We start from the raw sequence: 16,691 nt of genomic DNA on the forward strand, positions 1-16,691 counted from the left end.
AGCTCCCCATTTCAAAGCAGAAAAATGAACCAGTGTGAGAGGGAAGTTTGCAGAGAAAATACTTTTTGATTTTTCTTTTCAGTCTGTGCGTTGTGTATGTGTGTGTGTGTGTGTGTTGTAGTAGCAGTAGTAGTAGTAGTAGAAGAAGTAACACACAAGTAACGTAAGTCATGAAGGACCCAAGGTGTGAGGTCGTCGATCAGTTGATGAGAAAAGCAGCTGGGGACCGGAGAATTCAAACCAACAAATGCTTATTGCATGCAGAATGTGCAAAGCAGTGTGCAAAAAAGAATTTATGAAAATATGTGGGGGATATTTCAGTGTTTGTTTTAATAGGTAATTGATTAATGGTGAATAATTAATATTAAAATAAACTTTAATAAAATGGTGTGATAAGAAGATCAGCAAAATGTCACTTGGCTAATTCCACATTCAAATGGGACCAATATGTCCACCAGAGGGCAACTAACTAGGTGGCCCTGGGAGTGAGCCCAGCAGGTGGGGAGTCATTTTCTGTTTTCAGTGCAGGTTGTGATGTGTGGTGTAGCTATGTTCTCTGAAGAGGGATGAACCCGGGGAAGCTTAACCCACATCTGGTGGTGGAGAGCTCCCCTTGGATGTATCGGGGCTTCGTAAAACTTTTTCAAGTCCCTGCAGCACTAACATTGGGGTCCTCTCCACACTGCCGCCCCTCCTCCAGCACTGGGTGATGGTAAACGCCAGCCATAGGCGGTGACAAAACTTAAAACAAAGAGCATGTGTGTCCACATCACAAAGATGGCCATCGGGGAGGAAGAGGGGATCTTCAGGGCTGAGGCCTGGAGCGTTTTGGAGATGAATTTCTACTTCTTTGGTCTCCTGTGGTGCTTAAGGCCTCTTGAACTTGCTGGGCCAGAGAGAGAGGAGCTGAGACCCTGTAGTTTGCAGAATTCCTGGGAGCACTTAAGTGGTACTTTCTGGGGACTGGTGCTTGGAATACTGCGAGATTCAGCCTGTGTCTCAGTCCACAATGAACAACTTTCTCCGGGAGCTTGGTGATGCCCTATTTTTGGGCACAAGGGTTGGGGTGGAGAGGTAGTTGGACATAAGCCCAAACCATTAATAACCGCTTTCCTTTTAAATTCTCTACTCTTAAGAGTGAATTGGCTGGAGTTTCCAGAGGGCTTTTGGCCATCAGCACTACAATTAGGAAACAAAACCTAACCAACAAAAACACATCTAAACCACAGACAAAATCACCACTCTGTTATAACCCATCCACCCAAAAGCACTATGCAGCCAGAACTGATTCTGGCCCATGACTGGCCAGGGCTTTCTGAGCTCCCTGAGGGTCTGAGAAGATCCCAAAGGCCCAGGATAGGTAAGCCCGACAGGCCTGGCACAGTAGGGTTGGCCCAACTGCTGGTTTACACAAGCGCTCCAGGGTCATTCAGAGCGCCCCTATTCATTCTCAAAAGCATCCCAGTTTGGACGATAAAATTATATGGTCTTTAAACAAACAAACTAAAAAGCTGACTCCAGGCCTCAGCTGAGGGTCTACAAGTCACCTCTGAAGTCTCACTCTTTCTATGTGACTCTTCAATCGGGGTCAGCAAACTACGGCCAGCAGGTCAAGTCCAGCCCTTGGCCTGTTTGTGTATGACCCACAGCAGAGAACGGTTTTTACATTAAACATTTTTTTTAAAAAAAAGAAGAATATGTGACACAGATCAAATACGATCTTCAAAGCCTAAAATATTTACTATCTGGCCCTTTACAGAAAAATGTTGCCGAGCCCTGATCTAGCCGCCTGATCTTGCGTTTGGCGTAGAGGGCCAGGGGCCTGGATTATCATTGTCTTTGGCTCCAGAGAAAAGAGTATTGTGTATCCGCATCCTACCTTGGCCAAACTCAAGTCTGGCAGAGGGCCTGGTGCCGGGGAAGTGCATCAGTGTCTGTGGAATGAGTGTCAGCTACCAGAGAACCCCACGTGGGCAAGACCTCTGTTGCGATTCCCTGTCTCCTCTCCAAGGGTGGGTGATGGCAAAGGGGGAGGAACAAGGGTTGGGGCGTCCTGTGCTACAGGTGAAATGCAGTGCTGGCCCCGAATCTAGCCCGTCTCCTCGAACACATGGGGAGCTACGGGGCCCTTTGGTGGTTTCCTTCCGTCAATCACATCCTGCTGTCCAGCTGGGCCCTAGGATGCCCAAATCATTTAATGTTGACCTTTATGCTTTCGTGTGGTCGTGGTCCTTGCCATGTGCCTTTTGTGTATAAAGATGTGTGTGTGTTCACCCCTCCCCTGGGGATCGCATCTTTCTAGCCTGAGGAACTTCTTCTCAGAATCACCCTTTTAGTCTCAGTTCTGTGAGAGAGACTCCAGTTTGGGGTGACACTTCTCGGAAAAAGAAAAAGAGACCCGCGTACGCAGTCCTCTCAGCTGTCACCGACTGGCTCTGTGACTTTCGGGAAAACACTGAGGGCCTTCAACTCTTCACCCGTAAAAAGAGCTCCCCGACAGCGCTTACAGTGCGAACACTGATGGTTTTGTGAAGTCCAAGCTGTTGTCTGGAATGCTCTTCGTGCCTGTGATCCTTACAAAGAATGCAAATAGTGTATGTGGTACTTCTTCCAAGTTTATATTTAGAACCGTTTTAAAAACAAACACGTTGGCCAACTCTGAGAAGTACTCAGGCCACCGCCAGAGCCCCTGGTTACCTTATTCCTGCTGAAAACACTCAGAGCCCCGTCAGAGCAGTTGACAGGGGGCGGCAGGGTCAAGGCCAGAACCCAGGCTTTCTGACTGCTGATACCTCTGGTAGCACCACCCACCACTTTACACGGCTCCCAGAGGACTCACCTGAAACATGTCTCTTACAGGGTTGGGTAGAAACAGCACCTAGAAACAGCCTTGCACACAAGCAATAAATGTTCCACTGAATTATTTGGATATTTGCTATTCTGGGGACATTGCTCTAGAAAAGTGGTTTGGTGGTTTTTTTGTTTTGTTTCCTTTTTACTCCAGACATCTCTGGGATGTCTGTCTCACAAGTTAGAATTATGTAATGATTATGAAAACCACATTGAATCACAAGTAGACATTCATAAAACCAGTGTTATTTTTTTCCCCTTCCCATTTCTGTGGAGGCAAAAACGTGGGCAGTGTTTGCCAGGCTTGAGAAAGGCGGTCATGCATGTAGCTCACTTTGGGCGCTTACTGACTGGGTGCTAAGATTTTAAATGCTCTGACGTTCCACGACAGAAGCACCACTGCCTTTCCCGGCGTGGCCGAGACTGATTGGCAGGAAACACCTGGCAGCAGTTTACCTCCCCTGCATCCCATCTTTTGAACTTGGAAATAAAACATCTCTGAAATCTTATTTAGGGTGAATGTCCTGTACCCAGTGGAGACAGGGCCCCACCAGGAGCTGCGTGGTTTTGCCGCTTGCAGAGTTTGTCTGATCAAGCAGTGCAAAGCTATGATAGCTGCTTACAGTTTTCCCACTGCTGCGTATACACCAAGTCAAAAATATGCTTCAAGAGCAAGTGACAGGGTAGGAAGAGACCTGCCCTTGGATCATTAAAAATGATTCAGAACAACACGGGCCCCTGTACCACTTCCCTGGCAATCACTCTCTTAGGTGTACCCAGCCTTGGCTGCTGTACAACTTAGAAAGCAATCACCCCCCTTCCTCTGAACCTTACAGCTTTTCTACTTAGCCATTGATTGTGTCCTGTCCCTTTTGGAAACCGGCATTCCAGATGTGGAAATACACAGACTGAAAATGTTCCTCCCCAGACTCTGACTCTAAGAAGAGAGTCAGTTTTAAAACAGGACACTTTCAGTTTTGTTTTCAACCTTTATTACATTTTTGCATTGAGATTCAAACAAACCACTCTCTTACACCACACAAAAGGCATCCATTCTTGTGATTTTAAAGTGCATTTCCCCTTTAACTTTGTGTACAAAAATATGTATTTTTTTTAAAACCTGTGGAACTTTCTCAACAAGGCACTTTTAGGCATGAAAATGAAGATGAGTCTCCGTTTCTACATTCACATACATAGAAGGAAGAGTGAACCACCACCATCACAGCTGCATTCTTGGAGTCTTCATGGGTCCAGCCGACTCGAGGAACTGATAAACAAGACTGTAAAAACATTCACAACCTTACAACCTGGGCTGCAACGCTTTACAACCATAACAAGGAAAAGCTGCCCGTCAGCACAGCTGTCCTTCCCCGTCCAGAGGTGTCCCACTTCAGGAAGCGAAGATACGCTGGCAGGTCGTCTTTGATGACCCTGGGAGATCCCACTGTGTGTGTAACTTAGCCCCAATGTCAGTGATCATTTCGGGAGAGACAGGCCATCAGGACCTCCCAGAGCCGACAGCCATGTGCTTTCTCCAGCACACCACATCCATTCGAGGGACTTAACATGTGGAAAACAGGAAAGACACCGAGGTTTTCACTCACTGTCCATTGAGAGGGAAGACCTAGCCAACGACACTTCTGAAAAGTAAGCAAACACTTTTTTGGTTTATAAACATATATATACAAGCCATTTAATGTCCCAGTGACTACAAGTAATGCTTCTTTTAAAAAAAGCAAATTATATGCAAAGATCAAAACCACAAAACATTCTTTTAGCAGTTCAAGATTTACATCTTTAAGAAACATTGAGAGAGTAATGTTTTGCCACCATTAAAATTAAATCTTAGAGAGAAATAAACTCTACCTTGACTCTGAAATTGTTTTAATTTCTGGAGAACTACATAACTCCATTGTTTCTCACCAGCTCTCCTATAACAAGAATACTTTAAAAAAGCAAACAAACTCGCCCAAATGCTTCACATCTTCCAAGAAACACTGAAAGCTTATTGTTTAAAATCTGTCTTTAGATAGTCTAGCTTATTTATTGCACCTAATTTGCAAATGCTCCCCAGGACATAGCGAGGAATAAATATGAAACAGAAATGGAGCTGCCTCCCCATCCATGGACAGCTGCACCAGCAGCAGAACGCTGGTCCTTTGAGGGCAAGTTGGGAAGGGGGCCACGTGTCATCATAACCAAGAGCTGTCTGAGGGTCAAACCTACAGGTCAGGCTGCATTCATATCTCCAACTAAGAAACCTGTCACTTTCCAAGGGGAGGGGGAAGGGTAAGCTGGGACGAAGTGAGAGAGTGGCATGGACATATATACACTACCAAATGTAAAATAGCTAGCTAGTGGGAAGCAGCTGCATAGCACAGGGAGATCAGCTCGGTGCTTTGTGACCACCTAGAGGGGAGGGATAGGGAGGGTGGGAGGGAGACACAAGAGGGAGGACATACGGGGATGTATGTACATGTATAGCTGATTCACTTTGTTATACAGCAAAAACTAACACATCATTGTAAAGCAATTATACTCCAATAAAGCTGTTAAAAAAAAAAGGACAGCTGCAGAACTCATTGGTGAGCCTATTTTTGGCTAGGTAAATGAATCACGGACACAAACGATATTAAAGTAATTCAGTTGAAAGAAAGCATACAACACACAAACTTGGGGGTAGAAAATGACTGTGGCCTTGAATTATCCACGTGCACAGTCTCCTTTGCGTGGAAAATTCCCTTTCTCCTGCTCTCTGTCTGCTGTTGACCTGCTGTTATCAGTTCTGATTGGGTTTTTTTCCCCACCTTTGTTTAGTACCAGTTGTAAGAATTATCAATTGAGTTTCAAGCTGTTTCCACTGGAAGAAAAAAAAAGCTGTTTTTCTTAATTAAAATGGTGACATTATGACCTTGCAAGTGAGGGAAAAAAAAAGAAACCGGTCACTTTCTGCAATGTGTCACCTGTCTACTGCCTGTGAGCTATGAACAAGGAGAAGGCCCATAGAAGGAGCAGGTCCTGAGGCCAACTGTTGATTTCCTGGGACAGAACCGCCCCAAAAGGAGACAGACTGATTGGTAAAAAGGAGACTATTTTTCAGATGCTGCAACCTCACTGCATGACCATACTGACAGGGACCTCGGGCGGGCACTTGCTTTAGTCAGAGAAGCGTCTTTGCCAGCAGGTGAGGACTTGCCTGGTGGGGTGAGCAACCCAGGTGCACCGGCAGGGGGCTTGCAAGCAGTGCCCCTGGCAGGAAAGCAGGGGTCAGCTGGGAGGAAAGAGGGGTGGGGGAGCGTTTGTGGTGTTTTAAAAGACATACTTATCACTGAATTACCATATTTCAAATTCTGACACGGAAATGCCTTAAGATCCTTATTACTGAAAACCATACAGAAGTCACTTGAGGCATTTTTCTTACGAACAGGGAACGATCTTGATACCTTCGGTCTGTTAATAGGGAAAGGACAGTACACCTTGTACCCTTCATAAACTGGAGGAGGAGGGTGGGACTTCCTAAAGCAAAATAAATTCATGACCTATATAAGATCAGTTTTGCTTCCCATGGTGTATATTTACACTGTTACATAATAGTTCTGATCACCTGATTTGTAACACAGGGAGTACTGTCTGTGTACCTGATGTAAGACATGCTTAGATAAATCCCAGTTCTGCCCAATGTCAGCATAAAATAAAAAATGTGACTGTCCCATAAATTATCATGTAACCCGCAGTGCTGCCCACCTAGGAGAGACATAAAAAATAAAGCAGTAGATTGCAGACTAGTCACAGCCAGTCTTAGGAACAAGAACTCCGTGGAACACCACTTGAGAGCATTTAAAAAGTCAAAACTTTTTAAAGTTCAAAAAAGAAAAACCCAACCACAAAACTCTAGGAGCCAAGACACTCCAGACCGGCTTGATGCTAATTTACAAAGCCACAGAAGCTGGGAGGTCTCTTCCAACTGATCTGGATAATGCAAGTGAAAGAAGACTCTTTGCTTGCAGAGTCCAGGAGCTGTGCCCCCAAATCCAGGCAGTGGGGCATCCCTCTTCCTTCCTCCCTGAGGAAGACCTCACTTTAGTAAGGTCAGGCAAAAGAAAAATGAGGCAGTCATTTAGCTAAGCTCCAAAAACAAAAACAGAACAGAAAAAGACCCCAACCTTCTACAAATACACATGTAAAAATATTTTTAAACACCCCCAAGGACCAACCAATTTTGCCCAAGAAAAATCACAGGGTTTGGGGGTCCATCTGACAAGGAAAGTCCCAGGAGTCTCACAACAGTATGAACCAACAGACTTTTAATGCTTTAGTCCAATGTGGTTAAGAACAAATAATATCTGATATTTCAGAGTTGGCAAACAGCGAAAACGACATCTGAGAACTCGGTGAGGTTCTTCTCCCCTATCCCTTTACGTACCCACACACCATAGGTAAGAACAACCAAGTCAAAGTCCGTGGGGGCTTGTAAGGTGCTGTTTACAACGTGGAGGTTGTAAATCACAGTCAAGATACAACCAAGCACTTCCTGAAGGTGCCGAGGATACATTTAATCTGCAAATCCAAACGTCCTGAGCACAGCATAAAAGATGACTCTCCAGGAAAAGAGATCCTAAAATCCTTTCGTGAAGAAAGAGACACGGGCAAACCAGCTTGGCAAGTTACAGCAAGTCTTGTAATTGAGCCCTCGGGTGACTCAGGGTAAGAGTGCTTAGAAAGTTCCCCCCAGCGCCAAGAGGTGGAGCTAAAAGTGTCCCCCTCCTGACTGTCCTGCCTGGCACCAGCCTGCCATGGGTGGTGACACCGCACAGCAGCCGGTTGACTTTTCATAGCTGGTGTGTCGTCCTCTGCTGGGATATCTAAGTGGGGTCAGAAAAAGGAAATGCCTGTCTCCGTCATGAGCTGATCTGCCTTTATTATCTTTTCCTGAACTGCAGATGAACTGTGGAAGAAAATCAAACACACAGAGATAAAGTGTGAAGCCCACGTAGACACGGGGCAGCTGCAACAGGCGGGGAGGCCCTGGGTGGGCGGGGAAGACCACAGGAAGAGGGGGCCGGGGGGACTGACTTCCCACACCCGAGGGGAGAGGGGCTCCTCGTCACTGAGCCACCATCCTCCGGCCTGGCCAGCGCTCCCTGCAGGCCTGGGTCCTGTCCAGACTGTTTCCAGCACCATCCTGCTCGGACCCTCATTGCCACCACGCGGGTGCCAAACAGACCGCACCCCCATCTCCTCTGAGTGTGAACCCAGTTCTGTGATCTAAGCCTGGCTGGCTTGCCTGCTCGAAGAAAAAAAGTGACTAGGATCCTTTCTTTTCGAAAACTGTGCCTGATGGCAGTTCAGCTTTTCTCTGGGCTTCCATCTCCATCCTGGGGTGATGCAGCTCGGCTCCTCTGCACCCACTCAGCCCGGCTCCATCCCAGGCCGTCACTAATAGTAGGGCCCAAGCTTCTCGTATCCTAAATAACTAGGCCACTCCGGAAACAGACCATAGGAACACCGAGGGCTTCCAAACTGGTCAAAAGCTATTCCAAAATCTGGTCCATTTGGTGGCTGGGCTGTTCCCTGGGTGGATTTCAACTCTGCCCGGATGATCCTATAGTTTTTGCCTTTATTGCTGTCCCAGTACGTCTGTCCATTGCACTCATAGCACACGGCAAACTCCATCCTCTCATAAGACTGAATTTTTTCAGGCAAGCTGATTTCAAAGGAGAATGTGTCCTTGTCTGAACCTGCGTACGTGTCCTTCACGTACCAACAGGGAAAGTCTGTGAAGCTTTTCCAGGTGTCGAATGTCATTCTGACTTTCACCATCTTCTCAAATGCGAGGTTCTGCACCTTCACCGTGCCTGCAATGGCTCTGTCCTTCAAGACGCAGTTCTCCAGGCAGACGTGGTCGGTCCGAAGCCGATTTCTGAAGTCCAGGTAGTCTGCAGAGGGCTGCGAGAAATCCAGCACAAAGCTCTCGCTCTCCGCTGTTGTCAGACTCACAATGCTGTCCAGGAGCTCGGTGATGTTCAGTGGAATATCTAACGGGTCATCAAACTCGGAGAACACTTTGACCATTGTCAGGGCCAGCCCTTGGTTGTCTGCAAAGGACACCCGCTTCTTCACCTTCTTCTCCTGGACGGTCGAGGCCACCGTCCCGCTGGCTTCATTCTTGCCGCTCAGCTGAATACAAGGCCTCAGGGGTTTGCTTGACTTCGGGGAGATCTGGAAGGCAAACCGCTCTCTGCGCAAGGAGGGGGCCATGCAGCTGTACCTGCACTCAATGTCCACAGCCATCACGGGGCTAGAGCAGGCTAGAACCCTGGCCAAGGGGAAGGAAAGAAACAGCAAGGAGGTCAGACAGATGTTCAGGCTCATCCCTCCGACAGGGACCAGCGAACTACATTTGCCTTCATCTTTGCCCACGGGGCTACAGCTCAATATTACCTCAAGTGTGGTCCAGTGTGACCTTGGTTTCAGGGGAGATTAACAGTGTAAAGTGGGGGGGCGGGGGGAAGAGGCCCAAGGTTAAAACAAACACAGAAGTACGGAACCACTGGTTTTAAAACTAGTTCATGGGTTTCCCTGTCAGGGCTTGTTGGGGCCGTCAGTATACTGATGGGCCATGGAGAATAATGAAAACAGCGTGCTGTTTGCCGAATTTCCTAAACTTATCCCAAACAAGGAAAGTTTTTTTTTTTTTTTTGGTGGAGCACCTTGCTGAATGCAGTTTGGTAAATACTGCTTTGCTCCGATAAAAAGAAATTAATTCCTCCCACAAATACTGATTGGTGTTTGCTATGTGCCAGGCATGGTGCCAGAGACTGGGAATCAGGAGTGAAGACCGACCCACACTTGCTTTCATTCAATGTACAGATTTTTATATTCTAGTATATCTTACTTTTAAAAAGTGCCAGCAATTTAGTGTTTTTAAATCTTTCGTATCAGTGAAGAATTGTGTTTTTCTACAGTGAAAGTAGCCTCTATAAGAATAAAAAGCAAAGAGAATCATGCTAAAGATTAAATTAAATCTGACTTCATAAAAACAATTGTTTTTCTATAAGTGAAAAAAAATAAGTAAAACCAAAAAACCGAAGACTGGGAAAACATTTTCCAAAAAGCACGGCAGCGAAGTTCTAATACTTTTATAAAGAGTTCTTATAAAACAATAACAAAGTCAAATATTCCATGTAGAAAAATGAGCAAGGAGCATGAATAGACAATTCATGAAAGAAATTTAAAAGTGGCTCATAAATATGCAAAGTGTCCAGCATTACAAGTAACTTAAGAAATTCAGATTAGAAGACAATGCCTGTTTTTACCTAGTGAGTTAGGAAAGAATTTTAAAAGATGATACAAATATCTGTATTAGTCTTAATGGGCACAACCTTTCTAAATCATCATTTTCGGTTCTAATATCACATACAGGTATTAATCTTGGAAATAATTAAAAATGCGCGAAGGTTAACGTACTAAAATGTTCAGTGCAACATTATGGAGGGAAAAGGGGTGAGAAAGTAAACTAAATGACCAATAACAGGTATCCAGTTAAATCAAGTGCACCACATCCATGTGATACAATTTAATATCATCATTAAAACCATTATGTGGAAAAAGATTTAAATGGCATAAAAATTTATAATATATGATTAATGTAGAAAATGGAGAAGATAAACTGTACATAGAGACTAGACTTGTAGGGAAAAATATTACGTATATGCACAGAAAAAAGACTAGTGATATAATTAAAACTGTCAGAATTTTCCACGTGATGGGATTTCAGGAAATTTCTGTTTTCCTGCTTTGTACTTTCTAATATTTTCTAAAATAATAGACCTTCTCTTATCAAGAAAACAAAATGAATCTAATAAAACACCTCAAGTATCTTAAGATTCTTGGGCCAAAAACCCACCCAACGCTATTGCCTCCCTAAAGCCAAGCCATTTTTATTCTAATTACCATGGCAAATTGATATTCTGATTTGACAGTTCCAATGGGCTAATTGAAGAAGTCGGCGATGAAATCAGGATTAAATTCTCTAGCCTGAGAATCACAGAACACAGATCTGGATTAGTTGCGAAACACATCTCCCCTCACTACGGCAGAGGTGTCGGTGTGTGGTGGTGTGCTGGGGTACCAGCTCTCAGGCCTCCCGATCCCTACCCCCCCCACCCCCGCCCAGGGAGGTGCTGTGGGGTGATGACGGTAGTTCAGGAGAAGGACCGGCAAAATGCCGCTCATCATCTGACAAGAGTGGGGACCACTGGTCCAACAAATAGTATCAGTCCAATAAATAATATCTCATTTTCAACTTCTGATTTCGTTTAATCAAATATATTTTAAAAATGAGAAAGGATGAAGACGTATTGGGCTTGATCCCATTTTCAAAAACAACCACCAAAAAACCCAGCACTTCCCCAGGATGCAGGAATCACTTAGTGGTGACCAAGTGGGGAAACACAAACATTCAGAGACAAAACAATAATAATACAAATACCTGTATTAGTCTGAAAAGACCCAACCTTTCTAAATGTTCTTATCTTAATTTATAGCCATAATGTAGTTATCTAAACATGCATTAAAGGATATCTTATCCTTTAAATAAGGATATTTAAATATCCTTTAAACATCTTATCCTTTAAATATCCTTAAATAGCCTTATAGTTTCTCCTCTAACAAAGTTAAACAAGTAAAAATTTTAGGAGCAAATTGGCTATTATCTTTTCTTTCATTTTTTAAATTTATCTATTCTTTTATTTATTTATTTTTGGCTGCGTTGGGTCTTCGTTGCTGCGCGCGGGCTTTCTCTAGTTGCCCCGAGCGGGGGCTACTCTTCATTGTGGTGCGTGGGCTTCTCATTTCGGTGGCTTCTCTTGTTGCAGAGCATGGGCTATAGGCGCACGTGCTTCAGTAGTTGTGGCACATGGGCTCAGTAGTTGTGGTTCGCGGGCTCTAGAGCGCAGGCTCAGTAGTTGTGGTGCACGGGCCCAGTTGCTCCACGGCATGTGGGATCTTCCCGGACCAGCGCTCAAACCCGTGTCCCCTGCGTTGGCAGGTGGATTCTTAACCACTGTGCCACGAAGGAAGTCCCTATTATCTTTTCTTATACCCATTCAATTGTTCTGGAAAGGAAAGTTCTGACTGAATTGGGCAAGACAGCTTTTTTAAAAAAAGGCAGAGGGTTCAACATAAAAAAACAAAACAAAAACCCTATACTTACAAAGTACTTGAATTTTTCTTTTCCCCTGTTCATTGCAAAACTTTGTTAGAATGCACTGGAATCACATGTTCAGTTCTACTTTTAATACAGGTAGTTTTTGCTTTTTAAATTAAATGTTAATTAAAAATAACCAAACAGCAGGCAAAGTCTTGCATCCCAGCACCGCCCCCCCCCCCGGACTCTGCCCACCCCTGACAACCTGGGTGTGAACTGAGGAGGAAGGAGGGGTTCCTCCTCTGTTGTAGCTGCTTCCTCCCTGCCTGAGTCAGCACAACGCAACTGCAAGCTCTCTCTGAGTGTCCCGCAGGCCTGCAAACCATCCTCAGGCATGCTTTCCAGAACCACCTTAAAACAGCTCATTAGAAAATGACTGGGAAACTCTCAAGCTATTGTGGAAACAATTCTAAAACAAGGAGATCAAGCAAAGAATCTGCATACTTGCAGTGGACTGCAGTCACTCTCAAGGTCTAATCCTGCAGGTTAGAAAGGCTTAGTTGAAGGCCTTGGTAAAGTTTCAGTGTTTGGACCCAGCAGTATAAACATGCCCCTGAGATCCCTTTTATCACCAAGCTTTAAGAACTGGGGGTGAGGAGGTGAAGCTGGAGTCGGAGCCAGAGGTAATTAAACAATTCCACTGGCACTTTCTGGAACCGAATTGGTTTTGCAGCATTCTCCATGGAGGGCAAAAGGAAGGTGAACCACCTGGCGGCCCAGGCATTCTTCCCAGGCTCCTGCTCCAGGCCCATTGCACAAGCACCCCTACCCAGAATCCCTTCACTTTTTTGGTGTCACCAGCACTGGAAGGGAGGTCACTAACCCCGGTGGCTTCAGTAGAGGGTGCAATCTGACTCTTGGCTCCCTTGCCTATCCTCACAGGTAGATTCCAGCTTTTATTAACCAGATCGGTCTCCAAGAACTGGTGCACCGAAGTGCTGGTTTGGTGTAAGCCTTCCTGATCATCTGCTCAGAAATTCCCACATGGACCGTGACAGGGATGACCAACACCCAGACGTACTCGTAGCCACGGAGACATGCAAGGTAATAGTTTCCTAAATCCCTGAAAGGAAGGCACCTGGACAAGTGTTTTGTCCTCAAATGGCATGAAAATTATCAGTTCCAACACAGGACGCATAAGGCTGTACCTCAGGGCCCCTCTTATGACAGACTCTTAGGCCGCTCTGTCTTTCTCATGCCCATGCCAGGGGATGTGAGTCACCAAGGTTGGTCTGGAGAAAAACCAGAATGAGATGTGGACACACAGTTGAACCAGCACAGCATGACATGGGACCTGGATACCAGTTTGTTGCAGGACAGGGTCACAAGAATGTGAGTAGCTGTTACTCAGACCAGAACGGATTCTCAAAACCTTTGCTTCTAAATAGATGCCTAGGAGATCAATTTTGCCCCATGAGAGACCGGACATGCACCAAGGGTAGATTTCAGTGTTTCTGGTCAAAAGAGGGCAAACCCTAACACGCCATGCAAAAACAGAACATGGATAGTTTTGCATAACTGCTTTCCGTGTTCCTCTAGTGACAAACAACAGACCCTCTCAGCCAGGGTTAGATATTGTGGTGATTCTTCTCTAAAAACTATCGACTTGTACAGAAAATAACCCCACGACCTTCACAGTTTCAGGCGGCTGAGCTACTGACTGTCGGCTGTGCCTTTATAGGAAGCAAATCTTTCTTTTGTATTGAGGCCAACACGTTGCCTCCTCCATTCTCTTGTCCTCTGATAAGAAAAGACAGAAAAATCAGACGCACCAAGAACCCAACAGGAACACTGAAACAGCATTAAGTAAGCATTTGCAACCAGGTTACCAGGTATAATTTTTTAAAAGACGCGGCCACTTACCCCTTCGGCATTTCTTTATTCCCTCCCAAAAGGCTTGGCTGCCACAGTATGAGTAAAATTGGCCTCTTTCCCTTGGTATTCAGACCATGGGGCCCTTATTCACAGCCCTAGAAGCCACTTGGACTCCTCTATTCTGTCACCATCATCCAAAGCATCTTTGAGATAAATATCTGTGGATGAGGTGGCATATTATAGGAAAGAGATAAGTTAAAATGGCAGTGTCTGCCATCTAAAAATGTTCAATGTGAAACAGTGCACTGGCCTAGGAATACCTGCACATGGCTGTGCCACTTGGGGCAAGTCACTCAACCTCTCTGGGCTTGAGCTTTCTCCTCTGAGATCCCTTCCAGCTCTGACATTCCAGGTTGCTAATACTGCCTGATGGTTCTCTTCTCCCTAACTTTTCCCTGAATACCTCAACTTCACTTTTGTAGTCAGTCCTCCAGCTGTCTTCACTTTAGTCTTGGCTCCTGGATAACCCTGCCAAGTGAACTATTTCCTCTTCTCTGCACCCCAGCCCCCAAAGCCCTAACACTCTCTTCTCCTGGACCCTGGGTCTCCCAAGGAGGCCTGACCACGCAGACCACAGGCTCCAACATCTTCTAGCAACTCTCCAAGTCCTCAAGTCTGTCCTCAACTTTCTCCTCCTCTGCGGGAAACAATATCAGGACAGAGCCCAAATCTTCTAGTATGTTCTGGGCCCCCTAACCCCTCTTTTGCACTGAGTCCCTTCCACACCCCTTTCTCTGGATTCAAAAGGGTGGCACGAACAGGACACAGGCCAGAGCGTCCTGCCCTCTGTGTCCTGGTCCCGCCAGGCCCGGGCTGCACCCCGCCCCCAACCCCTCCCCGAGGTCCTTCGCCTGTCCGGAACCCACCTGTTGGGCCGCGGGGAAGCCCCCTTTCCAGCTGGCTCGCTGCATCGGAATGCCCGGAGGGAGGTGGCAGGGGAGGCTGCCGCCACCAGACTACGTGAGCCTCGGTGTGTCCGGGAGGCAGGCCTTGGGCTGGGTTCCCGGAGTTGTGACCGGCAGGGGGAGGAAGACGACGAGGAGGAGGAGCCCTAGTTATCACACCAGGGCGGGGCAGCAGGGCCACCCGAGGCGGAGCGGCGCCACGAGAGCGTCCCCGCGCGGCCACGTCGCCCCCGCTGGCCCGGGACAGCCCGTCTGGGGACCGGGAACCGGAGGTGGCTCTGCTCCGGGAGGCCCCGGCCGCCGCAGCGTCCTGTGTCCCGTCGCCCTCGGCGGCCTGAGAGATCACCAAGTGTGTTTCCCTACGTTGTACCGGGAAATCGAGGCCGGGGGAGAGACGAAGCGACTTTCCCCTGTGCTGAGACCCCATCGCTCAACTCCGGGGACACTCTCTAGAAGTGTCGGGTCCCAGGCGGAAAAGCCTTGTGTCAGGTTCGAACTCGTCACAATAGGGATTAAGAGTATCTGAAGTCCCAGCCCCCAGCCCCCGGGCCGCCCGTCGCGGCCGGGACCCCCACCTCGGTGCATCACGTGGGTCCGGCCAGGCTCCATCCCACCTCTGGTCCCTGGATTGCCCTCCCCACGTGGAAGCAACAGCCTCCTTGAGCCCTTCTAAAGTGTCCCACTCCCAGAGTGTAATTGCAAGTTGGACGGAGAAAGTGTAGGTGGCACGACCAAAGACGGCCCCCGCTACGCGCCCTCGCCGCCGTCTCCGCGGCCGGGCAGCCGGCCTTGCGGGCTTGGGAGGGACGTACCTGGTACAGCTCATAAGCCCCGAGGTGCGGAGGCGCCAGCCCGCGGCAGCATCCGCGCCGGGGTGGCAGGGGCAGCGGCGGCGACAGCAGGAGCGGGGGCCGGGGCTCAGGTCGGCACCCTTCGCGGGCAGCCGCATCCGTCCGTGCGCGAGAGCTGCCCGCCCGCCTCCTCCCTGCGGCCCCTCACACGGGACTCGGTCTCCCAGCCGCCGTACGGCTCCCTTTAACTTTGCGACCACTTCTCCCCACTCGCGATGTTATCCTAGACCCCCTTTCACGTGAACGCCCCCCATAGCCAATGGGCGCGCCCGGGACGCGCGCCGTCGACCAATGGACGTGGAGCCGCGGTCCCCCAGAGCACCGCCGCGCCACGTGATCGGCTGCGCGCCCGGAATGATAGGGCTGGCGTCCAGGGCCTGCGAAGAGGGCGGTGGGTCATAATTTCATCAGAAGCCCGAGGACCGGCGCCAGGGGGCAGAGGCACTTTCCTACAGCCTAGCATCCCGTTACAGCAAGAGGGCTGGACGCCGGCGGCTGGCAGAGTTCCCTCTCCCTAGGCAAAGTCCTAGCCGGGCAAAGTCATTCTACACCCGCGGACCTGGTTGCAGTTGTATTCCGCCGTCCCGCCCGCCCCGCCTTTGTCTTACACTTCAGCTACCGGGGGTTCGCAGATGACAGTTACTTCCCCCATCACACGTGGAGCCCAGAGGAGCCCCAAGAGAATGCCAAATGCGTTCCCCTCCGTTTTGGGTGGAGCCTTTTCGGGATCAGTATCCCCAGCTCCAGCGATAGTGTCGAACGTAAGTAATTACTGAACGCTTGCTTTGTGCCCATCACGGTCCAGGTGTTACTGTGAAAGGAATACAGTAAAATCCTTTTTATGAAGTTGTTATTGGGGCAAAGGACCAATACCCATCTCACAGAATACCGCATATATAGTTGAGGGTTTCTCAGGTAGGTATATTTTCGAGGAAACTACCTGAATTGAATCTGCATGAACAGATTCCGCCTGTACCACAGGGCCTCGGTGATCTCTGTGCT

The 16,691-nt window shown here is 47.7% G+C and overlaps 1 protein-coding gene across 2 annotated transcripts; it reads right to left on the reverse strand.

Moving 5' to 3' along the window:
• Window positions 1-5,289: 5,289 nt before the first annotated feature.
• On the reverse strand, window positions 5,290-14,875 carry PPP1R3B (protein phosphatase 1 regulatory subunit 3B). 2 transcript variants are annotated; one of them, XM_082680417.1, is made up of 2 exons: window positions 14,800-14,875; window positions 5,290-9,166 (listed from the first exon to the last, which is right to left on the reverse strand). In XM_082680417.1, exon 2 carries the CDS (start codon window positions 9,139-9,141, stop codon window positions 8,287-8,289), a length of 855 nt encoding a protein of 284 aa, XP_082536543.1. In that variant the 5' UTR covers window positions 9,142-9,166; window positions 14,800-14,875; the 3' UTR covers window positions 5,290-8,286. The 2 variants fall into 2 exon arrangements, with proteins under 2 accessions (XP_082536543.1, XP_082536542.1); XM_082680416.1 differs by lacking the exon at window positions 14,800-14,875 and adding an exon at window positions 10,804-10,826.
• Window positions 14,876-16,691: the final 1,816 nt, after the last annotated feature.

The sequence above is a fragment of the Grampus griseus genome, assembly GCF_964374135.1.
Source record: "Grampus griseus genome assembly, chromosome: 21".
NCBI lineage: Eukaryota > Metazoa > Chordata > Mammalia > Artiodactyla > Delphinidae > Grampus > Grampus griseus.

Bases quoted from the DNA above. Each gene is read 5' to 3' on its own strand.
- PPP1R3B (XM_082680417.1), bottom strand. From the start codon at position 9,141: ATGGCTGTGGACATTGAGTGCAGGTACAGCTGCATGGCCCCCTCCTTG.